General features: G+C 50.8%; 1 protein-coding gene across 2 annotated transcripts in view; it reads right to left on the reverse strand.

The window, feature by feature from the left end:
• Positions 1-1,191: 1,191 nt before the first annotated feature.
• The window catches only part of LOC142821517 (uncharacterized), a 191,127-nt gene continuing 165,645 nt past the window's right edge, over positions 1,192-26,673 (reverse strand). Inside the window, exons 1-9 of one of the 2 annotated variants that reach the window (XM_075912678.1) lie at positions 20,408-20,961; positions 19,789-19,884; positions 16,323-16,553; positions 15,991-16,013; positions 15,175-15,290; positions 14,538-14,597; positions 11,932-12,132; positions 9,163-9,276; positions 1,192-8,876 (exon numbers count right to left, since the gene is read on the reverse strand). In XM_075912678.1, the coding sequence (XP_075768793.1) occupies positions 7,549-8,876; positions 9,163-9,276; positions 11,932-12,132; positions 14,538-14,597; positions 15,175-15,290; positions 15,991-16,013; positions 16,323-16,553; positions 19,789-19,884; positions 20,408-20,779 (2,541 nt within the window). In that variant the 5' untranslated portion in view covers positions 20,780-20,961 and the 3' untranslated portion in view covers positions 1,192-7,548. Of the gene's footprint in view, positions 8,877-9,162; positions 9,277-11,931; positions 12,133-14,537; positions 14,598-15,174; positions 15,291-15,990; positions 16,014-16,322; positions 16,554-19,788; positions 19,885-20,407; positions 20,962-26,673 lie in introns of those variants that run through there. The other variant, XM_075912673.1, reaches the window with a different exon arrangement.

Consider the following 26,673-nt stretch of genomic DNA (forward strand, 5'->3'; position numbering starts at 1 on the left):
ATGTGGCTAGAACTGAGAAGAAAATCCTCTTCCCTTCTCAGGGGATAGGAACTGCAGCTTCTCCTCTCTTTGGTTCTACTGAAGTTGGACCCCAGGACTAGACTATTTCTTTCTAAAACCCTGGTGAAAGCTGAGGGTGAATTGCTTATAGTCTGAGAATGTGAGTTAAGGAAGGGCATCAACCAGCATGGGGCTTGAACCCATGACCCTGAGATTAAGAGCCTCATGCTCTAGCCACTGAACTAGCCAAAAAGTGTGCAAGTGGCCTTCTCATAGCCAAGCACAGTGTAGCAGGAGCCAAGTAGTCTCAACTGCCTGACTCAAGGCTCTTTCTTGCTCATAATGTGGGGTTCTGGTCTGTGGGGAGGTTCGAGCTCAAACCCCACTCCTGACACACGCACTTCTTTCCCCACAAGGAACAGCCTCATTTTCATCTCTCCAGTGAGAGGAGAAGGGCCCCAGAGTCTCCCAGCAGGGCTCTGGCCTGTTCTCTGCAAAATGTCCAACCTGTTTCATTTTCTGCAGGAACGAGTGGGAGCCATGCACCCTGTTCCCCAGTGACAAGTGTGTGTCCTGTCCTCTCCCCCCTTTCCACAGACACAGCAGGCCAGGGGGATATGATCCTCCAGTGGCTCCTTCCTACTTGACCTCCCACAAAGCTGGAGTGAAAAGCTGCTGGCAGGAGTACTGACTGAAGGAAGGTTGCAGGTGGAGCACAATAAACTTAACTGGAGAAGTGCTGCCTTTACAGGCCAGAGGTAGCAGGATTCACTCCCATCTTCTCCTGCCTGCGCCTTGGTGCTGAGGGACCGGCCCCTTTCCTGCTGCCTCAACTCTTATTCCCACAATGCACTTTGTGCAGGGGCCATTGGTTTTTGTGCCAAGGTACATGGCTGGGAGCCAGGACTCAGGGCCCTTCCCCAAATACACAAATCCCCCCCTCCGACCTGCTCACACTGTCTGGCTGCCTCCAGCATGGGCTAAGCTCAGGGGCCAGGTGGGTGACCTGCCTTGCAACTGTAATATCATCAGACCCCTCCCACCCGCCCGCTTTGTCTGGCAACAGTGCTCCAGTGGGCCTCAGACACCCAGCAAGAGGAAAAAAACCATGTTTTTTAAAACCTCAGTGCATGGAAGACAAAGCACCAAGATTTCACAGTACCCAACCCAACCCCAGCAAGTCCGACTCAGATCTGAGCTCAGATTACAGGATTCAGAGCCCTGAGTGCTGCCCCTTACACCATTGGACCTGGGCAGCTAGTACTCTTAGTTCTCAGGCTGGCCTCTGTTTTCCTGGCTTCCCGCCAGCTGCTTCATCTCTCAGGACTGCTGCTTTCAGGACAATTCCCTTGTTAGAACCAGTCACACTCTGGGGTCCGTGAGGATCCATCCCGCATGAAATGTGTGTTACACAAAAGTCTCTTGTTCCTGGCCCAGTTCCCAACACTGGATGCAAACGCATGGTTGCTATGGGGGTGTAGCAAGTGCCCCCTTACATAGTGGATTATTTTTAATTAAACATTTGCATCTCCATTTGTGTCACATTTTGGATTTCTATTAAACAGGGATTCTTAAAATGACCACAAACCCCTAATGTGTTCCTGCGCCAATGCATATAAACCAGGCAAACCCAGCCCTCAGCTGGAACCAGTTCAAACCCGCTGTGTGTTTGGTTTCTGTTTCCATCCATTCCACAAGGGAGAGATCTGGATGCCCATTGGCAAACCACAGAGCTATTACTAGTCACCCAGCTGTTTGGCAGACAGTATTTAAGGGCAATAAACTCAAGTGAAGTACTGGGGTTTTGTGTTCAATCCTACTCTAAAACAGTGATTTATACTTGCTTTACCTTTACAATTAACTTATAAAGCTGGAGTCCCAGCCCAGAGGCCAGTGAGGAAGGGAGCAGTTAAAATGCTCCTTTATGTCTTCTCTCCTCAAAAATCCACCCTCCTTTCTTACGCATCTGCCGCTGTGCCAGGCTCCCTCAAGCAGAGGGAGAAATGGGGCGATAACCTGATGTAGATATGAAATGCTGATGACCCTGACTCCATTTAGTGGCTCCGTCATAACGTAACCTAAACACGGTTATAACATTGCTTTTTAATGAGGTAGAACAATTAAACCGAACACCCTCACCCAGGGGAGATGCAGAGAGCAGAAGTTTCCTGCCTCCCTCAGCTTGTCTGGCTTCTCGGCCCCTTTCTTGCCTCTCTTTCCCAGCTGAGCTGACCGAGGGGCTGAAAGGGACTGCCGCTGCTGCTGGCCGGGAAGAAGATGGGCAACAAGACTCTGGAAGCAAGAGGGGTCAAGGGTCCAAACCTCTCTGTACCAGTCTGCCGGGAATCCTGGCCACCCCAGCATTCACTCTGATGAGGCCATAATATGCGAGAGGGAATTTTGACTAGTCCCCATCTCTCAGATGCAATCCCAACTCCCACAGGGTTCACTAGAAGGGTACAGCCTGGTAGGGCCTGAAAACCACTGCTCTAGGTGAAGTTTGAACTCACAAGCTCAGCCTGTTTTCTATGACTATTACTTTATAGGTACTGGACACTGACCCATTGCACCACTGGAGCACTTTCTCCAAAGTCCTCAGATTGTGAAAGTCAAGAAGCACAAAGTGGAATTGAAGCAAAGGGGGCAAGAAGATCAGTTCTCAAGGTTTTCCAACAAACCAACATCTCACCAGCAGATCCCACAGAGATTTGAACTCAGCTTGTAGGATTCAAAGTCCTGACTGCTGCCCCCTTACGCCATAGGACCATCACTCTGTTACATACATGAGTTTCTCAGCTGGCATCTGATCCTCTGATCTCCCTTTTTTTCCATTCAGCTGCTTTACCTCTCCAGACCCTGCCCCATCTGTATGTGGCCTCATGGGAACTATCTGGCTCCCTCTCCAGCAGAGGAAGGAGAAATGTTGCCATGTGTTACACACGTTGGCACTGTACAGACATCGTCCCAGTATCCTCCTGCCCTGAGCTCCATGGGACAGGGAGAAGCTCCAAGAGATGGCTCCCCTGGGATCACATCTCACATGGATCCAAAGGCTGGGGGCTCCCAGATCCACCCTACAGACGGGAATGCCAGTTCCTAGAAGCTCCCACCTAGAAACCCGTGAGTGAGGGTTCACAAAGAAGCTGGGGGAAGAGTAGTTGCAGAGGTTTTTGGGTGGGAGAGTGCAGCTTCTTGGCTGTTGAGATAAGTTCAAGAGCAACAAAGGGAGAGGAGGAGAAGTGGCTGCCAGACACTCTGCATGGCCTCAGGAACTGGACCAAGAGCTGTCCTTGTGTTTCTTGCTTTAAAGTGTTGCTTCTCAGCCATTTGGCTAAGATCAAGCACTTCCCGTGTCTCGGAAAGGATGAAAAGTAGTGAGAGTCAGCATGTACCTCCCCACATTATATTAGCTGGGAATCAAACCCAGGTTAACTGCTTGGAAGGCAACTATGCTCACCCCATACCACCAATCCCTATGCTTAGCATGGCTGTGAAAATTAGTGAGGGAAGTCCATGTCTGCCATGACATGCTGGAGGGTGACCGTGTGGTTTGGGTAAAGCATAACTTCTTGCCCAATTGGCAAAAATCAGGAGTGGTGATGTTGGGGGAGTAGCAGCTCTGTATTCTCTGTGGTGTGAGGAATTGGGTGGCAGAGGAGTCCCAGAGGTTTCTGGGTGGGTGAGTACAGAATCTCAGCTCTTGGGCTGGGTTCAAGAGCAGCAAAGGGAGAGGCAGGGAAGTGGCTGCTGGACACGCTGTGTGGCCCAGGGATACGGACCAACAGCTGTCTTCATATTTTTTGCCATAAAGCCTTGTTTCTTGGCTGTTTGGCTAAGATAAGAACATAAGAACGGCCGTAGTGGATCAGACCAAAGGTCCATCTAGCCCAGTATCCTGTCTACCGACAGTGGCCAGCACCGGGTGCCCCAGAGAGGGTGGACCGAAGACAATGATCAAGCGATTTGTCTCCTGCCATCCCTCTCCAGCCTCTGACAAACAGAGGCCAAGGACACCATTTTATCCCCTGGCTAATACCTTTTATGGACCTAACCTCCATGAATTTATCCAGCTTCTCTTTAAACTCTATTATAGTCCTAGCCTTCACAGCCTCCTCTGGCAAGGAGTTCCACAGGTTGACAACACGCTGTGTGAAGAACTTCCTTTTATTAGTTTTAAACCTGCTACCCATTAATTTCATTTGGTGTCCTCTAGTTCTGCTATTTAGGGAACTAATAAATAACTTTTCTTTGTCTGCCCTCTCCACAGCACTCATGATTTTATAGACATCTATCATATCACCCCTCAGTCTCCTCTTTTCTAAACTGAAAAGTCCCAGTCGCTTTAACCTCTCCTCATATGGGACCCGTTCCAAACCCCTAATCATTTTAGTTGCCCTTTTCTGAACCCTTTCCAAGGCCAAAATATCTTTTTTGAGGTGAGGAGACCACATCTGTACACAGTATTCAAGATGTGGGCGGCCCATAGTTTCATACAGGGGCAGTAAGATATTCAGGGTCTTATTTTCTATCCCGTTCCTAATAATTCCTAGCATCCTATTTGCCTTTTTGCCCGCTGCTGCACACTGCATGGAAGTTTTCAGAGAACTGTCCACGATAACTCCAAGATCTCTTTCCTGATTTGTCGTAACCAAATTAGCCCCCAACATACTGTACGTATAGTTGGGGTTATTTTTCCCGATGTGCATTACTTTACACTTATCCACATTAAATTTCATTTGCCATTTTGTTGCCCAATCACTCAGTTTGGTGAGATCTTCTTGGAGTCCCTCACAGTCTGCTTCTGTCTTGACTATCCTAAACAGTTTTGTATCATCTCCAAACTTTACTACCTCACTGATTACCCCTTTCTCCAGATCATTTATGAATAAGTTGAAAAGGACTGGTCCCATGACTGACCCTTAGGGGACACCACTAGTTACCCCTCTCCAATCTGAAAATTTACCATTTATTCCTACCCTTTGTTTCCTGTCTTTTAACCAGTTCTCAATCCAAGAAAGGACCTTCCCTCTTATCCCATGGCTATGTAATTTACACAAGAGCCTTTGATGAGGGACCTTGTCAAAGGCTTTCTGAAAATCCAAGTATACTATATCTACTGGATCCCCCTTGTCTGCATGTTTGTTAACCCCTTCAAAGAACTCTAATAGATTAGTAAGACAGGATTTCCCTTTACAGAAACCATGTTGACTTTTGTCCAACAAATTATGTTCTTGTACGTGCTTCACAATTTTATTCTTCACTATTGTTTCGACTAATTTGCCCAGTACTGAAGTTAGACTTACCGGTTTGTAATTGCCAGGATTGCCTCTAGAGCCTTTTTAAAATATTGGTGTCACGTTGGCTACCTTCCAGTCATTAGGTACGGAAGCCGATTTAAAGGATAAGTTAGTATCCACAGATAATAGCTCAGCAATTTCCCATTTGAGTTCTTTTAGAACCCTTGGATGAATGCCATCCGGTCCCGGAGATTTGTTAACATTAAATTTTTCTATTTGTTCCAAAACCTCCTCTAATGACACTTCAATCCGGGACAGATCCTCTGATTCATCACCCACAAAGGAAGGTGCAGATTCAGGAATCTCCCTATGTCCTCAGCCGTGAAGACTGAAGCAAAGAAATCATTTAGTTTCTCTGCAATGGCTTTATCGTCCTTGATTGCTCCTTTTTTAGCTCTATCATCTAGGGGACCCACAGGTTTTATAGCAGGCTTCCTGCTTCCAATGTACTTAAAAAACATTTTATTTCTTTTTGAGTTTCTGGCTAGCTGTTCCTCAAAATCTTTTTTTGCTTTTCTTATTACATTTTTACCCTTGATTTGATAGTGTTTATGTTCCTTTCTATTTATCTCACTAGGATTGAACTTTCACTTCTGAAAATATACCTTTTTGTCCCTCACTGCTTCTTTTACATGGTGGTTAAGCCACAGTGACACTTTTTTAGGTCTCTTGCTATGTTTTTTAATTTGGGGTATACATTTAAGTTGGGCCTCTATTATGGTGTCTTTAAAAAGTTTCCATGCAGCTTTCAGGGATTTGGCTCTAGTCACTGTGCCTTTTAATTTCTGTTTAACTAACCTCCTCATTTTTGTGTAATTCCCCATTTTGAAATTAAATGCCGGGGTGCTGGACTGCTGAGGTGTTTTTCCCACCACAGGAAAGTTGAATGTTATTATATTATGGTCACTATTCCCAAGCGGTCCTGTAACGGTTATTTCCTGGACCTGATCCTGCACTCCACTCAGGACTAAATCGTGAATTGCCTCTCCCCTTGTGAGTTCCTGCACCAGCTGCTCCAAGAAGCAGTCATTTAAGCCATTGAGAAATTTTCTCTCTGCTTCTCTTCCTGAGGTGACATGTATCCAGTCAATATGGGGGTAGTTAAAATCTCCCATTATTATAGAGTTCTTTATTTTGGTAGCCTCTCTAATCTCCCTCAGCATTTCAATGTCAGTATCGCTGTCCTGGTCAATTGGTCGGTAATATATCCCTACTGCTAATTTCTTATTATTGGAGCATGGAATTACTATCCATAGCGATTCTATTCAACATGTTCATTCACTTAATATTTTTATTTCATTTGATTCTACATTATTTTTCACATATATTGCCACTCCGCCACCCACCTGGACTGCTCTATCCTTTCTACATATTTTATATCCCAGTATGATTGTGTCCCACAGATTTTCCTCATTCCACCAGGTTTCAGTGATGCCTATTATGTCAATCTCCTCCTTTAATACGAGGTACTCTAGTTCACCCATCTTATTAGTCAGACTCCTAGCATTTGTGTACAAGCACTTTAAAAATTTGCCACTGCATATTTGTTTGCCCTTCCCTGATGCACTGGATTCTTTTGTATGTGGTTATTTGTCTACTCTGGCCCATGGTTTGCCCTCTCCTCTCTTCTCTCTCTGACTACAACTTAGAGAGTCTCTATCAATGGATTCTCCTCTAAGAGAAGTCTCCCTCCGATTCACATGCATCTCCACACCAATCAGCTTTCCGAAACTTTTCTTGCACAAAAGGCCAGTGTGGACAGGCAACATGAATTTCTTGCGCAAGAAGCCCCATGGCTAAAATGGCACATCTTTTACACAAAGGCACATGCCAGTGTAGACGTTCTCTTGCTCAAATACACTAATGCAAAAACTCATGTAAACGAGTATTTGCGCAAAATCTTGCCAATACACATTGGCAGTAGCCAATTACTCTAATGCAGGGGGTAAGGAATGGTGCCCCTGGCCTCTGTTTGTCAAAGGCTAGGAGACAAATTGCCTCATTATGATCTTTGGTCTACCCCCTCTGGGGCACCTAGTACTGGCCACTGTCGAAAAAAAGGATACTAGGCTAGGTGGACCTTTGGTCTGACCCAGTATGGCTGTTTTTATGTTAAAGTTAGACCTGTGTTTGAAGCCTTTTCTGCAATCAGAGCTGTTATGAGGTGACTCTCTTGTATGTTTTATCTGATGGTTAGTAGGGCTGGAGCACCAACTCTTTCCCTGCAGTCAGAGCAGGTGAAGGGTCTCTCTCATGTGTGGGTTCTCCTATGTATAACAAGGTGTGAGCTTCTACTGAAGCTTTTCCCACAGTCAGAGCAGGTAAAGGGTTTCTCTCCTATGTGGGTTCTTCTATGTCTACCAAGCACTGACTTCTGACTGAAGCGTCTCCCGCAGTCAAAGCAATTGAAAGGTTTCTCTCCTGTGTGAGTTCTCCTATGTTTAACAAGGTCTGATCTCTCCATAAAGCTTTTCCCACAGTCAGAGCAATTGAAAGGTTTCTCTCCTGTGTGGGTTCTCCTATGTCTAACGAGGTTTGAGTTCTTCCTGAAGCTTTTCCCACAGTCAGAGCAATTGAAAGGTTTCTCCCCTGTGTGGGTCCTCCTATGGATAACAAACTCTGAACTTGTACTATAGCTTTTCTGGCAGTCAGAGCAATGGAAAGGTTTCTCTCCTGTGTGGGTCCTCCTATGTCTAACAAGGTGCGACCTCTGATTGAAGCTTTTCCCACAGTCAGAGCAGTTGAATGATTTCTCTCCTGTGTGGGTTCTTCTATGTCTAACAAGGTATGAGCTGCGACTGAAGCTTTTCCCACAGTCAGAGCAATGGAAAGGTTTGTCTCCTGTGTGGGTCCTCCTATGGTTAACAAGGTATGAGCTGCGACTGAAGCTTTTCCCACAGTCAGAGCAATGGAAAGGTCTGTCTCCAGAGTGGGTCCTCCTATGGTTAATAAGGTGTGAAATCTGACGGAAGCTTTTCCCGCAGTCAGAGCAGTTGAAGGGTTTCTCCCCTGTATGGGCTCTCCTATGTGTAACAAGGTGTGAGCTGCTCAGAAAGCTTTTCCCACAGTCAGAGCAATTGAAAGGTTTGTCTTCTGTGTGGGTCCTCCTATGTCTTACAAGGTGATCGCTTCTACTGAAGCTTTTCCCACAGTCAGAGTAGTTATGGGGTGTCTCTCTTGTATGTATTTTCTGATGGTTCATAAAGTGAGAGTGCTGACTGAGGCTTTTCCCAGAGTGAGAGCACTTCAAGGGCTTCTCTCTCATACGGGCTCTTTGATGTTCAATAAGAGTTTCACAATCACTACAAATGCAGGGTGACTGTTGATGGGAGATTTTCTGTTGAACAGTTTCCGTGTTACTTTTCTCCCCTCTGCTTCTGTGACTGTATTTACCCTGTCCCTCTCCTGGATGGTTTCCATGCTGCCTTTCTGGGCTATGCTGACTCTCGCAAGTCTCTCCCTGCTCATGTATGTGGGAAACATGCCCTTCAGGTCTTCCCAGTAACATCTCACATGGAGACACTTGCTCCGATCCGTCCTGCTGAACAAGATCATGGTTCTCAGTCAGCATCCCATCACCTGTTGGGATAGAGAAATAATCCAGACAGGAGTTATTGTCTATGATGAGCTGAAAGAAAACTCTGAAAGAGGAAAGGAAAAGGGGACACGCTAAAATAATGACTGAATTATCATGAGCTTAGCCCCCTTCACAACTCTTCCACAGAGGAGAGATCCCAGCCTCTCCCCACCCACCACACTCTGGCTCAAGTTGAAGACAGACTGAAGAGTGAGATAGACTACATGAAAACACACAAGTTACACCTGCTATAAGCTGGTTTCTGAGGCAATTTAACTGATTGCTCACCTGTGTGGGTGCCACTGATGATCTCCCCTTCCTTACAGCTCTGGTGATCTGGGACCTGCAACTCCTCCTCTCGCTCCACCCAGGAGATCACATGAGCTTCAGAGAGTGGAAATCCTGTTTGGAGAGCAATTAATCAAGTGCTAATCTTGTTCATTAAGGTCTCTGCCATTACTGCTTCCAGAGGCAGGATCGGAGTCACCCATCCAGAGAGGCTCCTTTCCCCACCTTGCAGAGAATGGGATCTGGCTGATACAAGAGCCCAGGACACACACACCTGCAGTAAAGGTGCACCCCCCCACACCTTGAGAATGGCCCAGCTCTTTCCCCGGGGGAGCTGAGCACTCTGCTGCACTCTCTAGGGTACAACTCAGTCCCCCTCAGAGCCCATTCCATCCCCCCCATCCCCAGTATCTCTGGGCAGGACAGGAACACACTGCTCAGAAGGGGAGCTCTAGGGAGGGCTGGCAGGTCTGACACCAAGGCCCCCAGACAGGGCTCAGACTGTAGTGACCACATGCCAGGTCACTAGGACTTGGAGAGGAAGGACTAGCTCTTGCTTCCCAAGGCTCTGTCCACAAAGCTCCTGGCTGGTGGGCTGGGCTCCCCCTGCTCTTTGGCTCAGATGTTCTACTTGGGCCAGAAGGAGGCAGAGGAGGTTGTCGAAGCAGCTAAGTGAATCCTTGGCAGGCTGCTTCAGGCCCTGCCTATGCTCCTAACCCCGACTACCTGTGTCTGGGTGGGCCCTGCTAGCTGCCCACAACAGCTGCCATTCCCACGGCTGCCCAGGGTGGCGCTAGGCTTCTCCAGCGACCAGCCAGGGTGAAGCTGGGTCGTGCTGCTTCTCTGATGCTTGGGGCTGTTACTCAGCTCCTCGTCTGTAGCCTTGGTTCTACTTTGCCAGCAGAAGACTTTGTGTGGTTTCCCAGTCTGCCTCTTCCAGCGAGCCTGGCCTTTGATTTGGGAGGCACAGAATCTACCACATTTGCACCTTGTAAGCGCCTTCCCCTGAGCTTTGCCTCCACCCCTTCTTGGACCTGCATTTAGTGTTTGGAAGAGCCACCTGTGATGTGACCATGGAGATCATTGTGCTACCACTGTTACACAATCGCAAGAAACCTTGTGCAAAGTGTGCTGTGTGCCGAGTCAATGGGAAAATTCTGATCTGATGACTATGATTATCTTGTTTATGTCCATTATTTTGTAACTAAAACAAGCCAGGCTTTGGCAGAATGGTGGAGCACTGGGTACCAACTAACCAAGAAATCCCATTCCTGAGCAGGAGGAGGGCAATCAACTCAACGCTCTCTGCAGTAACTGCAAACACACAGTCCTAACAAATAGCTGTGCACATGAACAGGATGAGGGGATAATGGATATGGATGTTTTTTTCAAACAAACAGGCAGAAGGCCAAAGGGGGTAGCAACACATGGAACGCAACATGCATTTTGTTTGTGTCAATGTGAGAGGAGGGGCATGTTGATACTGGCTGAGGGGCAGTGTTCTAGCTGCTGACTGAGCTGGTACCATTATTGGGTTGGGACAAGTCTCACTATACCTGTGCCTGAGGAGAGGGGACACTAGCACCCTGCTCCTTTCACAATAAACCTGGCCGAGTGCCTTAGCCTCCGAATGGAGCTTAGGTCTTTCTTAGCGGCAACCCTGTGGTGTGCTGCATGGATAAGCTGCACGCTCTGACAGTGCCGCTGGCATCAAGGCTCCAGAAAGAGCCGCACTGAATAAGCCATATCAACGCTCTGTGGCGCTAGCAGCAATTCTAATGGCACTGCAGTTGCTGAGGGAAGCAAAATTATCAATCACAGCAGCACCTGGGAACTCTGATGTAAATCAGGACCCCATTGTGTTATCGCAGTGCTCATATGGAGCTAAGCATCACCCCTCTTTAGTGTAGGTATCCTTCCCAGCCCTGAGAAACAGGGACACACTATAAAAGCTAGTAAAGAGAGAAATGACCACACAGAGAGTCTAAGAGACTTGATCAAGGTCACACAGGAAGATTGTGATGAGCAGAGAACTGAACACAGGTCTCCTGAAGATAAAGCCAGACATTCACACAGGAAGAAAAAGTCCCTATCCAAAGATATTTCACTCTAAAAACACAACACAGATGACGTGATTTATCTCTACTGCACACAGAGGCAAGTGAGCCCCAGAGAGAATAAAGCTGAAGTTTTGAAAGGAAACCCAGCCTGTGCCTGAAATGCAAGGAGAGCTCTGCTCACGTTTCTCTACTACAGAGCTACCTCGGACAAAATACTCACAGAGCGTGAACTGCCTCATCCACCCTCCCTCAGCCCCAGTATCCAGCCCCTCCCACTGGCAAGAACAGGATGTCACAGATTAGCTAGAAGCAGGGAAGGACTCTGGGAACCACACCCTCCTTCCAGTGGCTGAGCACACTGCCACATGGGGACCCTGCAGCCACTAACAGCAGCCAGACCCAGACCTCTAGTACCTGCTGTTCCTGCCTGAGCCCTTCCATTCACACCTCTGGTCAAGGCGCAAGATGGGGGGGCAGAAGCGCAGTGAGACCTTAGGTGTGGGAAGAGGCACACCATTGTTACATCCCTGAACCTGCTTTCCCTGGGAGTGGGCACGGAGGGGACAGTCTTTCACACAAGAGCCAGGATTATTATGGCAGATACTCCTGACATTGGGGGCAGAGGCAATGAATAACCCTGAACCAAACCCAACCCAGATGCTCCAGAGCCCACCCAGCTGCTGTTACCCAAGGAGGCAGGAATCCTTACTCAGCCAGCTCACAGCCTCATAATTTTCCTGCACCACATCCCAGTAGAGGGCTCTCTGGCCCGGGTCCAGCAGAGCCCATTCCTCCTCAGAGAAATACACAGCCACCTCCTCGAAGCTCACAGGCTCCGCCACGGCCATTTCCTGTCCCAGGCTCTGCAGGCCAGGGGCTGAGCTGGAGTCAGACATGGGTGTTCTGCAGCCTGGCAGGGGGAGAAAAGGAATTGGAGACATTTGAGAAGAGGCTTTAATCCTTTCCAAGCCCCCATTCTTCCCAGACTCTGTCCGTGGTGACACACATGCTAGACTGCCATTGTGGGCAAAAGTTTTAGTCTAGATATTCCATAAACAGCGCACAGGAGTTAGATCCCAAATACACATTCATTTCTGTCTGTACCTGGCTTGTGTTACATTACTGCGTCTGTAACAACGGGATTTAGTTCTCAGCACCCAGTGTTTCTGATAAGCCTGACCATGGACGTAGGTTAAATGTAGGCTGCTGTATTTAAAACCCTTAGTCTTCATTCATTGATTTGCAGCACAAACTTTGCTCTCTCATCTGAAAGACGTTAGAAACTCTTTCCACAACAGAGTCAGTGAAATTAACACCACCATTCAGATGTTTATTATTAAACATGTGCGCTGAGTGTTAGCAGGATGAGATCTTAAAATTAAAGATCTTCTCAGTCATGCAGTCTGACCCCCTCAGTGGCACAAGCCATTGCACTTAGTCCAGTTACCCAGGCACAAAGCTCTGTTTCCCCACAGTAGCTGTGTCTAGACTGGCAAGTTTTTCCGCAAAAGAAGCTGCTTTTGCTGAAAAACTTGCCAGCTGTCTACACTGGCTGCTTGAATTTCTGCAAGAACACTGACGATCTCATGTAAGAAATCAATGCTTCTTGTGGAAATACTATGCTGCTCCCGTTCGGGCAAAAGGGCCAGTGTAGACAGCTCAAATTTGTTTTGCACAAAAAGCCCCGATCGCGAAAATGGCAATCGGGACTTTTTTGCGCAAAAGCGCGTCTAGATTGGCAAGGATGCTTTTCCGCCAAAAGTGCTTTTGCGGAAAAGCGGCCGTGCCAATCTAGACGCTCTTTTCCGCAAATGCTTTTAATGGAAAACTTTTCCGTTAAAAGCATTTGCGGAAAATGCCAGTCTAGACGTAGCCAGTGTTTTCTAGAAAGTCCCCCAGTGATTTGAAGACATCAGGAGATGGAGAATCCACCAGTTTTTTGCTCATTTGTTTCAGCAGCTAATCCTCTTCCCTGTCGAACATTTTTGCCTCTTCTCCAGCCTGAAATAGTCTGGCTTCAGCTTTTACTTACTTGGCTCTCACTGAGCCTTATCCAGTCAACGGCATGGGCAATACATTTTGATGGGGGGGCCAAATGGAATGTGGCTGAGAGCTGCACTCTTCCATGACATTAATGCAGGGTCTGGGATGGACATTGGGAGAAGGAAGCAAGCTTGGGGTAAGGGTTTGGGATGCAGGACAGATAGAGTGGTCTAGGAGGGAGTTTGGGTGAAGGAGGCAGGCTGTGATCTAGGACACTGGATTCGCCAACTACTCATTAGATATTTAAAGTAACTTTAATTTAGGTAAGTGGCTGAGTGGACTAATAAGGGGTTGTAGGTTTCTGACCACTGAGAGCTCTTGCATATATAGATGAAGGAGTACAACAGAGTTTGGGCATGGTGAGTGTGGGGCAGGAGTGGGGAGCAGAGATTAGGAGGGGAAGGGAGAGGTTGGGGTGGCAGAGGCAAGCTCTGGCCAGGAGATTTATCTGAGTGACTCCTGGCCAGAGGCCAAGCACCTCAGGAAGGCAGGGAGCCTGCCCGACCCTCTCACAGGCTGCAGGGCCATGTGGGTGTGTGAATAATTATGACCCAGAGGGGAGGGAGCGCGGTGCTTTATTTCTGTCCAGAAACCGGCCAATGAGATTGTCCTGGGGGGTGGAAACAGCACCTGAAGCCTTCCCCCCTCCCCTCCAGGCTCACAGTTGCTTTCTGAGGGACCTGTAGATGGGGAGTGGCATCTGTGAGCTGGATCCGATGGCTTGGTGGGGTGGATCCGACCCATGGGCTGTATTTTGCCCAGGCCTGCACTAGACGTAACAGCCCTTAGGGATCCAGAACTTTCTTGCCTTGAACGAACTGCCGATTTATTGTTTGAAACCAACCCCATATTGAAACTGAGCAGTGAAATCTGAGCTTGAAGGTGCTGTCCACTGTGTGCTTTAACTTCACCCCTTTAGCATCACAAACCCACAGACCAGTGTTTCTCCAAGGCTACGTCTAGACTGGCCCCTATTACGAAATAGCCATGCTAATTTCCAACTTGGGGATATTTAAATCCCCCACGGATTTCCCTATTCCAAAGTTGGAAATTAGCATGGCTATTTCATAATAGGAGCCAGTCTAGACGTAGCCCAAGGGTTCACAGGTCCCCATGCAGTGCCCCTGGGTCTCCTCACTGATCAGTGTGTGAGAAATAAGGCTGTGTGCACCGTGGTCACTGGGTCTGGTTGGTAACTTCAATGACAATCCCATGAGGATGTTTTCACTGGAATTTTCTCATCATTTAAAGACTCTCCACCTGCAAACTCACCCTGTCTGAAAGCTCCCAGGGATTTTCCTCTTGCTCTCTCCAGTGTAGAGGGCAGCGTCTCTGGTGGGGGAAGGGATAAGGGAGGTGAGACTCCAGGCACTCCTCTTTATAACAATGTCCCCACTCTGAACTCTGCATTTCAATTGTATCAGAGACCAGACAGACACACACTCAGGAACTGAGTATGAAAGAGTCTGAAACTTTCATTTCCTCTCTCATTCGGGCACCTCCCAGCAATGGAGCCAACATCCCAGCAATGGAGCCAACATCCCCGCAACCTGTCCCAGGAGAGACAAGCTGTAAGTGAGATTTACTTTACCCTCCTCACTCCCTCCCACTTGGTTTCTCATTCACTTACTGCCTCTTATCATAACCTGGAGCTGTGGTGGTGGGACACGTGGCCAACACAGTAACTTTAACCATTTTGATCTCTGAATGGGAGGTCCAGAGTTTGCAAACCCCTGGCTCTATCTCCAAGTAGCTGGGTCTGTTCAATCAGTGTCTCTAAGGACAGCAGAGTGATGGGGCCGTCATTCTCCACGTGGGAATTGAGGCAGAGGAATATTGGCTTCAGAGGCCAGATTCAATGGTCTCAGATACTTGAACCATTTTCTCCTCATCCATCTCTTCCAGGTACCTTTGAACTCCCTCAGAGTCTCTGACAGAGCAATCATTTTCTGAGAGAAACTGCTGACTTGTTCTTCCAGTTCAGGGGAAATCTCCTCTGGTAGCTGGAACTGCCCCATCTCACACCTGGACAGAAACAATTCAATGTGATTGTATTTAGTTTACTGCTGATAAGTTCTGGCTAGGAAGTCTCAGCTCTAACAGGCCTGGAGTTAGAATTCCTCCAATTTTCCCAGCATGAGAGCAGGAACACCACAGTCAATGGCCATGCAACTTTCCCCTGAAAGGCCCCATTGCTGTTCTTCACTTCTGGCCTGAGAAGACTGGCTGGGGGACAAAAGGGGAATTGAGTCTTCATGGCCAACTCACTCCTTGGCCTTCAGGCACTGAGAGACAAGAGGTTCCCAGGTGAAGGACTGAAGGAATCTGTCCAATAGGGACTAGACTGAGACACCAGCTCCACCCTCCCCTGCTCCTTCCACACAGGTCCCCAAACAGCCCTCAGATGGGACAGACTCTTGGTCCTTGCTGCCCTGGGCTGACTGTGCCCAGTGCCCAGCAGTGACAGGCCCATGTTCCACCCCACAGTTCTGAGGTAGCCAGTCCACAGGGAGGTAACAGCTCCAGGAAACACTTGAGGTCAGACTGTGCCCTGAATGGGGAATTCCAGAGTCTGCTGTGTGAGGATGAGACCCTCAGAATTAAATAAATGAAAAATATTCGTATCTAACATCTGGCTGTAGAGCCCTGGGGAGATGTGGTGCTAACATCAGCTCCAAGCCTTTTCCCTGCTCTCTGCAGTGTGAGGGGAGTGAGAGCCACATACCTAATCAGGGTGCTTCTGACGTCCTAGAAAAAAAAGACACAGAAAAGACTCTCAGCCCCATTGGACACACACAGGGGATCTCAGGGAAGGGATTTTGTAAACATGGGAAGAGAGGACCTGCCCTGGCCCCAGGAAAATGGATCCCCTGAGAGAATGGGGCTTTACAATCTCTAGTAGCTCTGTGCCTGTAACTTTACAAAGCACAGCAATCCTCATATGGCAGCAATGCACATGGAGTTACACCCAGATCTGACAACTGGACCACAGCACTTGGGATTCAGGAGCCTCCTTTCCCTATGTGGCGAGCTGAGACATTTCTCCCTCAGTCTCACCTTCAGGAGTTCATTTGCTGGCTTCTGACACTTCCCCTCCAGCTCACTGATCCGCTCCCTGAGACAGGAAATCTGCACAGAGAGTTTTCTGACAGTGTCAGTCTGGAGCCTCCCAATCTCCTCATCCAGCTTCTCCAGCTGGGCCAGCAGGAGTCGCTCTTGTTCCTCCAGGAACTGCCGCAGCTGCTGAAACTCAGCCACAATCATCTGCCTCTCTGCTTGGGTCCATTTCTGTATGAAAACAGGGAAAGGGCTGGTCAAGGGCATGAACGGAGCCCAGGGCCCTTTCATGGAAAGCTGAGTGCGCAGTAGGGAGAATTTCTTGGAAAACCCTAAAATGTGTGACATTTGACTCTACTTTGTGGTTAGTAGGTAGAGGTGGCTCTCCCAGCATCTCCTTTGGCCCCTGTGTCCCCCTGAAAGGGATTTTCCCATGTCTGTCATGGGCAGCTGTGACGTACTGTTGGTATCTTGCTGGTTGCTGGGCTTGGGCTGTGGGTGACCCCCACTGGTCATTTTCTGTACCGCGGCCCAGCAGAGTAGCTGATGGTCAGGGAGGTAACCTGTTCGACCAGTTACCTACCCGGGAGAGGAACAAAGGAAGGTGGAATGCCGCCACTGCCTGGGGGCAGGGCTGGAAGGGTTTTTTTTTACTGTTGGTCTAGGAAGCAGGGGAGAAGGAGCTAGGGAGGGGGCTGGGATTGTAGGGCCCAGTCATCCCCCATCTCAAGGGGGGGCACTGAGGCCTCCTAGTCCAGTTCCTGTAACCAGATTACATTCGTGCTGTGCTGTATTCTGGAGAAGCAATAAACTCCCTCTATTCTACTGGCTGGTGGAGTCTGTTCGTGCCACTACAGGGGTGCAGGAGGCGGGGGACCCCGATGCGCCGCCACAGCAGCATCTTTTGTTATTCATGGGCTCTGGAAATTCAGACCCTGAGCAGCATGAGGCAGGACTCAGCACCACCCTGACAGAGATACCCTGTGAGGAAAAAGAAGGAAACATGTTAATGTACCAAGTGAGCAGAAAGCCCTTCAGGAGGGGACACAGCTCCTTTGGGGAGGATGTCTGGGAAAGCCAGAGAGGCTGGTCTCATGCAGGGCCGCATTATGACTTTTGTGGGCCCTAGGCACTTTTGCCTTCATGGGCCCTTTCTTCCATAAAAAAATATATATATATAGACATAAAAAAATTATATTTTACGACTGCGTTGGTATAAGGACGAATATAATCCAGGCTCAATTATATTCGTCTTTATACCAATGCAGTCGAAGTAAACTGCCCTGAGGCAAAGTGGGCCTCCTATCCGCCATCATTCAGTTGGCGCCTATGGCCGAAGCCATACTGGCCATACAGTTTACAGTCACTAAGCTTCTCACTATAGTACAAAATAATAGTGCATATATCAAAGCGTTCTCCATTTTGATTACTTAAAAGGTATATGTATTATAATTAATTTCATCAGTAAGTTATATCTTTAGGTTAGTGATTACCTTATATAAATAATTTATTAATTTTGCAAATATGGGATTGTTATTCACTAAATGTGTGAATAAATTTGAATGGAATGAAGTGCACATGTATATTTTATTGTGTTTATATTGGGTGCTTAATTATAACATTTGAAAAAAACCGTTACATCTCAAATATACTCACCTTATTTCAGAATTGATAAGTAGTTCCATAAAATTATTATATGTACAGGCAGTCCCTGGGTTACGTACAAGATAGGGACTGTAGGTTTGTTCTTAAGTTGAATCTGTATGTAAGTCGGAACTGGCGTCCAGATTCAGCCGCTGCTGAAACAGACCGCCAGTTCTGACTTGGTTCTTAAGTTGAATCTGTATGTAAGTCAGAACTGGCGGTCAGTTTCAGCAGCGGCTGAATCTGGACGCCAGTTCCGACTTACATACAGATTCAACTTAAGAACCCGAAGTCAGCTGCTGCTGAAACTGATCAGCAGCTGATTCCAGGAAGCCCGGGGCAGAGCAACTGTGCCTTGGGCTTCCTGTAGTCAGTGCTGGTCAGTTTCAGCAACGGCTGACTTGGGGACGTCTGGGTCAGAGCAGCTGGGGTGCTGCTGGGTTGCTCCAGTAGCACCGCTCCTCGGCGCTACTGGAGCAACCCAGCAGCACCCCAGCTGCTCTGCCCCAGGAGTCCCGATTCAGCCGCTGCTGAAACTGACCAGCAGTGGCTGAATCAGGACGCCTGGGGCAGAGCAGCTGGGGTGCTGCCGGGTTGGTCCAGTAGTGCCCAGAGCGGCGCTGCGGGACTAACTGGCAGCGCCCCAGCTGCCCTGCCCCAGGGTCCACAACAAAAGCCTGGTCTGCTGGGGAGGGCACACTAGCTGCGCCCCCTTCCCCAGCAGACCAGGGACACAGGGAGAAAAGCGGCAGCGGGGGGTGCCTCGCCTCTGAGGCTTTGCTCTAGCGCGGGACCACTTTGCTCCCGGTGCCCCTGGTTTGCTGGAGACGGTCCCCAGCAGACCAGGGGCACCGGGAGCAAACCCGCAGCAGCGGCGGGGTCCCCGCGCTTCTGAGACTTTGCCAGAGCAAAGCCTCAGAAGCGCGGGAACCCGCCGCTGCTGCGGGTTTGCTCGCGGTTCCCCTGGTCTGCTGGAGACGGTCCCCAGCAGACCAGGGGCACCAGAAGCAGCTTTTCTCGCCCCGGAGGTCGAGGTGGCTGACCGCTGCCTGTGAGCTCCGGGGCGAGAAAGCCCCGTTCGTAAGTGCGGATCCGACATAAGTCGGATCCGCGTAAGTCGGGGACTGTCTGTATACATGTGCAAGTAAGTATTCGGTAAAAATGCAAATGTGTATTACTGACGGAAATTCCGTTACGGTGTAATATCCGATTGTTGAGTTGAGCTCTAACTTTCTATTTGAATTATTGCAATTAATAATATAATATAAACAATTAAATTTTTAAATACTGTGGTTTTTTTTATTTTAATAAACATTTTTCTGAGCCCTAAAAATTTCGTGGGCACAAGGTACTTATGCTTTGGTGGGCCCCTTCCACCATAATAATATCAATATTAAAAATTATTTTTGATATAACTTTAACTACTTCAACATTTTATTTTTTTTCTTTTTTAGGCAAAATTTAATAGATTTTCGTGGGCCCTAAAAGTTTTTTTTTTTCTGATGTGAGAAAAAAAATTAAAACATTTTCTTCAACCCTAAGAGTTCATTTTTTCTTCTGACTTTAAAAGAAATTAAAACATTTTTGTGGGCCCCTAAAAGTATCATAGGCCCCAAGCACTGCGCCTAATGAATACGTTGGCCCTGGACTCATGCACTGACATGGATGCTCAAGGCCTTTCTACACATGGATCTCACCCTGCAATCCACGATCCAGGAGAAACACAAACAAGCCCAACCTCACCAAGGCCACACAGGAGTCTGCCTCCTAACACAGCCCTCCCAATGCCAGTTCCTGCTGGTCCATAGCCACAGGCACCTACCAGATACTCCTGGCGTTTTCCTTCTGCTGTTGTTTTCCTTCCCAGCACCTGCTCTCTCTCTTCCCTCAGAGTCTTCAAATGGGCCTCCAATTTTTCCTGAAGAAACAGATATAAGCACGAGGGCAAACCCCATCAGATGTTGGGAGCCCATCTGTCTGCCTTTAAGAGAGTCCCTGTTTTGTGGAGCTCTGCCCTTGTCCAGTAGGGACTCAGCCCTGGACATGGTTTTGTCCGTAGAAGGAGACTGCAGATGCAGCAGGACACCTGCGACGGTGGGAGAATGATCAGTAGTAGCACCTTTATAAAGAATGATGCAGGTGGGGATTAGGGAGGTAAAAAATCGTTAACAATACTAATCATGTAACCGATTACAATTTTATCAGTGACAGGAGTTCTTTAACCTGCTGACAGGGCTGATAGTGGAAATGGGCTCTCCTGGGCCAGGGATCTCTCCCGAGGTCTGCCTGGGGTGGCCACAAGGACTGCTGGCTGATGATAACTCCCAGCAGCTGCAGACTGACATTAGCTACCAGAGGGAAGCAGGCACTGGTGGGGCAGTGGGGAATTTAACTAGTAACTAGCACTGATAATTAAAACGCCCCTGACAGCAACTCTGTACCTTGTACTCCTGGGCAGCTTCCTTTATGGGCAGCACCCTGGGAGCCTGGGATCTGTCACACACCACATGGATGGGAGTTTGATCCTCTTCACAGAACAGCTTCAGAGCCTCCTGGTGCTCCCCGCACACCCCGTCCCATGTTGCTCTCTTTGCTGACTGGAAACTCAGCGGCTTGGCTAGTTCCACCACGTTTGCCAGCTGCCGGTTGGGCCGGAGGGGTCCCTGCTGCTCAGTGTCTCTGCCCTGAGGGCTGAGGGGGGCCTGGCAGGAATTGTGCCCACACTCCAGAGCGACAGGGGCTGTGAAATCCTCCAGACAGACGGGACGCGGCGCTTCCTCCCGGACACTTTCCACGGGGCTCTCTGCAGCCATGGCTGCCTCTGGGCTGGGGGACAGGGGCCGTGTCACTGTCCTGAGCTCAGCGATGGGGGGGGCGGGTCCGGGGGGCGGGGGCGGGAGGTATCAGCACTGAGGATAAAACAAAATTAAAAACTGAAAAAGCCCCAAAATATTCGTTCAGTCCCTGCCCCCGCCAGGGCCCCCCATGGCCCCTCAGCCACCTGCCCCAGCCAGACCCCCCCCCCCGCACACTCTGCAGCCCCGCTGTGAGCCCCGGCGCGCACCCCCAGACACCCCGAGCCCGGCGGGAGAATCAGGAAGCCCGACGGAGGGACCGCGGGGGGGGGGCGCCCCGATACCTAACGCCGCCCCCTCCCCTCTGTGCCAACCCCGCAGCGAGTAACGGCGCTAACGGTCCCCCCCGAACGGCTCCCACCTCAGGGCGCGCGGCGAGTGACGTTACTGCGGCCGCCGCGGGGCGGGCGGGGAGCGACGGGCGGGGACGCACTAAACTGCCGGCTGCGGGGTGTAGAATGGGGCGGGCGCGGTCAGACCGCGCATGCGCACCGGGCTAGTGACCCCGCTCAGAGTCCAGCGCCCGGGGTTTAGCTCAGCCCGCGAGCTGCCCGGCCACGCCCCCAGCGAGATTCTCCAGGCCCCGGGGCACCCGCTCCCCGCGTGTCTGTGCCGAGAGCAGCTCCCCTGGGGCGGGCACCGGCTCTGCGGGGGGAGCCTCCCGCGGGACAGCGGAGCGGCCCAAACCAGCTGCTGCGCCGGGGGCCCGGAGGGGGGGAGCCAACGGGCTGCGGGTCCCCCCCCCTGCCCCTGAGCCCCATGGCCCCGCCGCAGTGCAGCCCCTGCTCCTCCATCGCCCCCACAGCCCGGCGCCCCAGCACTCGCCGTGGCAGCCACTGGCCGCAGCGGGAGCCCGACGGACCCCGCCCCCCACTGTGACGTTGCTTGCTCCGCCCCTTGTTCTCGCTCCGATTGACAAGGGTTCCCCGGGCTGTCACGCCCCAGTGACGCACAATTGCCAGCCCCCCCGTGGCCTCATCATCATCAGTGACGTAATTGCTCCGCCCCTTGCTCTCCCGCCCAGGTGACGGGATTCCTCTGGCCCAGCTGTCAGGCCGGGAGTGACGGGGCCGCCCAGAGACGCTGAGGGCGGGGCAGGGACTCGGAAGGGGGCGGGGCCGGGGCTCCACGAACCAATGAGAGCGCGGAGCCCAGTGACCCGCCTGCTGCCGCCTCCCCCTCCGGCCGAGACACGGACCCGCCTCTCGGGCCACTGGGGCGGGAGCGCGCGGACTCGGCCGGGCCCGGGCCCTGGAACGTGTCACCTGCGGGGGGGCGCCGGGTCCTCGCCCTGGGCAGGCAGCTCCTGCGACTCCCCCCCCCCGCGACCGTGACAATCCCCCTGCGAGCCCCCCCACAGCTCCCCCGCGAGACCCCCGCAGCCCCCTTGCAAGCCCCTCACAGCCCTTCCTGCGAGCCCGCCCCCCTCCAAACCTCCCACCTCATCCCACGGGGCTTTGACAGACACCCCGATATCGTGCAAAGCCCCGCTCTGAAGTGCCCCTGGGCTCTGTTTGTAGGACGCTGGGAACGGGCCACAGGGGGCCGGTCACTGGGGATCCCTGTTCTGTTCATTCCCTGTGGGGCACCCACATTGGCCACTGTGGGCAGACGGGACACGGGGCTGGAGGGACCTTTGTCTGACCCGGCCTGGCCGCTCCTGTGCGCATGAGACTCATAAAGTCATGAATTTTGGCAGCGCTATTGACACAGGCTCCTTTTGGAACGAGCCAGAGCAACCTTAGTGCACGTCAGAATCGGGCCCTTGAATCATGGATTCCAGCTGGAATAAGTGTTTGGCCTGAGAATTGAATGTCACTGGGCTTGGAGGGAGCAGATGCCAGCGAACCTCGATTTCACTGTCCGCTCACAAACTGATGAAAAATCTTTCCCTTCATAGTAACTGAAAGTTCCACACAGGCCCAGGAAGAGCCAGGCTGCTTGAAAACTTCTTATTTTTGAAGAACTTTGACTTACTCTGTTTTGAGAGTCACATTAACAATTTCCGGTTTAACAATAAAGTTTTTCCTGTTTGAATCTCAGTGTCTGTCACTGAATAGTTACTGTCTGAGCCAAGTACTGCCTGCCCCTCCCCTTAGCATTTCCCACTGCTGTGAAAATTGAACATGGGAAAACTGCAACTAGATCCATATAAATACTCAACTGTTACTTTATCTGTCAACATCAAACACAATGAATTCTGCACAAGATTCACTCTCACTCCTTATAGGCACAGTTCTGGGAGCTGAGCAGCACAGCCTGGTGGATTCTGGGGAACATGTGATTCCCCAGGGACCCTCCACACCAGCCCAGGGGCAGGTGCCAGAGCCAGAGTGTGGGACATTGATCACGGAAGCCTCCAGGGCTGGGATGTCTCCTGCTGGCTCTTCCCCTTCCAGGAAACAGCCTGAGTCAGCTCCAGGGAGGGGAACAGCCAGCTGTTGCTGGAGGCAGGTAGAGCCTGAACTCAGGAAATTGAAACTGATCCTCTTCCCCAGCCCAGAGGGAGCCATGGCCGCAGCGAGCACAGTGGAAAGTCTCAGAATGGAAATGACTTGTCCTGTCTGCCTGGAGTATTTCACGGACCTGGTGGTCACAGCCTGCGGGCACAATTTCTGCCATGCCTGCCTCAGCTGGTGCAAGGAGGGACCCGGCTCAACCGTCACCTGCCCGCAGTGCAGGGCCCCTGTGCAGCAGGGACCCCTCAGGCCCAACAGGCAGCTGGCGAACGTGGTGGAACTCGTCAAACAGCTCAGTTTGCAGGTAATGAAGGGAGCGGGCAGGGGCGGGGTGTGCAGGGAGCACCAGGCAGCACTGAAGCTGTTCTGCCAGGAGGATCAAGCCCCATCTATGTGGTCTGCAGAGAGTCCTGGGTGCACCAAGCACACACGGTGCTGCCCATCTGGCTAATTTCCCTGACTGTTCTCTGGCCCAGTGCAACTCACCAGCCAGCTGAAGTCTGCCTGGCCCAGGAGAGGCTGTGACAAAAGAAATGCTCCGGCCAGGGGGCAACAGAGGCCAAAATCCAAGTCTTTAAAGACACTGCATGTGAGAAACTTCTCTGAGATGCTCAGCGGAATCCTTCTGAACCTACCCCCCTCCTCCCGGGAGAAATGAGGGCCCATTACCGCATGGGAGGGGTATGGATCAGCAGCAGGCTGGCCTCTGGGAATGTGCTGCCTTCAGACAGGAAAAGGGGAGTTACAAGCTGCTGTTGTTGTTACAGATTTGATGACTAGAATTTAATGTTATTACTTGTATTTGCATCGCAGTTGCCATGTGAGATCCGGGCTCTGCACAAAACACAACCAGGGACAATCCCTGCCCTCAGCAGTTTACACTCTAGATAGACAAAAGTTAGGAAGGAAATTGAGGCACAAGGGGAGGGGGGAGAGAGAAGAGACAGTGAATCAGCCAGGTAGTTCACGGGTGAGGTCTGTTTAGAACCTCAGTTTCTCCAGACACAGTTCATGATCCTAACCACTAAGCCATGCTGCCACCTTAGCCCCAGGGCTGAAATGTGTTGGTTAGGTGAGAAAGATGGCCAGCGGGGGGTCAGTTTCCCACTGGGATGCTGAACTCCTGGGCTGCTCCAGGAGGGGTTAAACTCAGATTCTGTGACCAGCACTAGAGGAGATCGCTGGGCTGAACACTGTGTGGGACCCAGGAACCTTGAGTTCACCCACAGCAGGGCTCCAGGCAGCGCAGGGCCACGCCAGACACCACTGGGAGCAGACTGGGTTGGAGCAAAACTACCCCCAGGCTGGAGCTGCCCAGTGCGACTCTGACCTGTGCCAAGCAGCTTTTGGGAATCTCCCAGGATGCACTGCTGCCAAGAGCTGTACCAGGCACTGGGTACCTGCCCAGAGGGTATTACCACTGCAGGGCAAACCCCAGCCATCCTGAACAGAAATCAACCTGTTTAATTAAGGGAGTCACAGACCCATCTGCAGAGCACAGGACATGCCCACGCCTGCCTGCCAGGCCTCCCCCACCTGCATTGGTCGGCCTCTGTGGGCCTGTTCCTGCCTCAGTCAGACCATCCCCACCTACATCATTCTGCATGGAGGTGCCGCCCCCTCCTGCCCCCACCCTCACAGGTGTCCTGCTGCAGCCTCAGTGTCCCTCAGCTACGGCTACACTATAGCCTTCTTCCAGAAAAGCTTATGCAAATGAAGCACAGTGTGGAATATCGCTGTGCTTCATTTGCATCAGTAATTAGCATCCGCTTTTGAGAAAGAGGCTTTTGCGCAAAAAGGAGCTGTGTAGACAGCAGATAAAGGCAACTAAGTGGAGGGAGAAAAGGGGATACTTGAAAGCAGCAGCGATGCACAGCTAGGCCTGGGATCAGCTGGGCGGCACTGCTGCTTTGAAACGCCAAGGCACCGTTCTAAGGGGCAGCACCGCTGAGCTGATCCCTGGCTCGGTGTTTCAAAGTGGCAGTGCTGCACAGCTGATTCCAGCCTCAGCTGAGCGTCGCTATGCATATGGAGCCTGGGGTCAGCTGGGGACACCCCAGCTGATCCCGCGTTCCACGTGGCATTTCAAAGCAGCAGCGCAGCATGGAGCCCGGGGTCAGCAGGGGACTCTGACTCTCACTGGGGACTCTTGTGCATTTCAAAGCTGGCACCCACCTGCAGCCCGGAGTCAGCGGGACTTCCCACCTGCCCTGGGCTGCACACAGAGTTCTGCATTCCTCCTTTGAAACATACTAGAACCCCAGTGGGAGCTCTTTTACATTTAACATGAGGAATGCAGAAGTGCCTATCGACTAATCGAGAAGTCGATGGAAATTCCATCTACTACTCGACTAGACAATTAACCACTAGTTAGCATCCTGAGTTTCTCCATGATCTTGGGTGTGGACAGGCCCTGAACTTCCATGGCAGGGGATGAGTTAATGTCCAGCCCTGGTGGCTTTCCCAGAAATCCTCTGCCAGGGTCAGACATGGAAACATCCCTTTCAGAGGGACATAGGGGGCAAAGGGGAAACAGAGACACCTCAGCTTAGTACCCATAGGGTGGAGCCAAGTGTCAGAAATCTGTGGGTTTGCCAAGTTCTCCCTGCTGTGCACTCAGCTCCCCATGAAAGGGCCCCGGGCTCCATCCATGTCCCTGACCAGCCCTTTCCCTATTTTCATGCAGAAACAGACACAAGCCGAGAGGCAGAAGATTGTGGCCGAGTTTCATCAGCTGCGGCAGTTCCTGGAGGAACAAGAGCGACTCCTGCTGGCCCAGCTGGAGAAGCTGGACGATGAGACTGGGAGGCTCCAGACTGACACTGAACTGGAAGAACAAGTCAGGGGTTTCTCCCAGAAAACCACTGCGCTGTCAGAGACTCTGAGGGAGTTCACAGGTACCTAGAAGGGATGGGGAAGGGGAGAGTGAGCGAAGCATCTGAGGCCATAGAAAGAGACCATTGATGGTCATTTGGTTCCTAATTTGATGAAGCTTCTGTTGAATTATGGGATGAGAATGGTGCCCACTTCCTGTCCCAGAAACTCAGGTGGATTAATTGAACCTTATTTGTCCCAAAAGCCACTTTGTAATTGCACTGACAGAGCACAAAATGGCCGACACACAGACAGAAAGGCACCCAGCTCCGTGTTGCTCTCTGCAGAGACGCTGAGCACACAGACCCCACGGCTCACAGGTAGAGCCAGGAGTTCGCAAACTCTGAACCTCCTGCTCGTGTCAAAGGGACCCAAGCGGGTGAAGTTACTTTGATGCCAAAGTCTTGGCAGGATCTGGGCCTAGGCTGTGACAATTGTCAGGAAGTGAATGAGCCAAACCCAGTGGAGTCTGCAGTCGGGGAGGGGTTGTTGAGGAGAAAGCGAATCTCTTCACAGATT

This window comes from Pelodiscus sinensis, chromosome 31 (genome assembly GCF_049634645.1).
Source record: "Pelodiscus sinensis isolate JC-2024 chromosome 31, ASM4963464v1, whole genome shotgun sequence".
Lineage (NCBI taxonomy): Eukaryota > Metazoa > Chordata > Testudines > Trionychidae > Pelodiscus > Pelodiscus sinensis.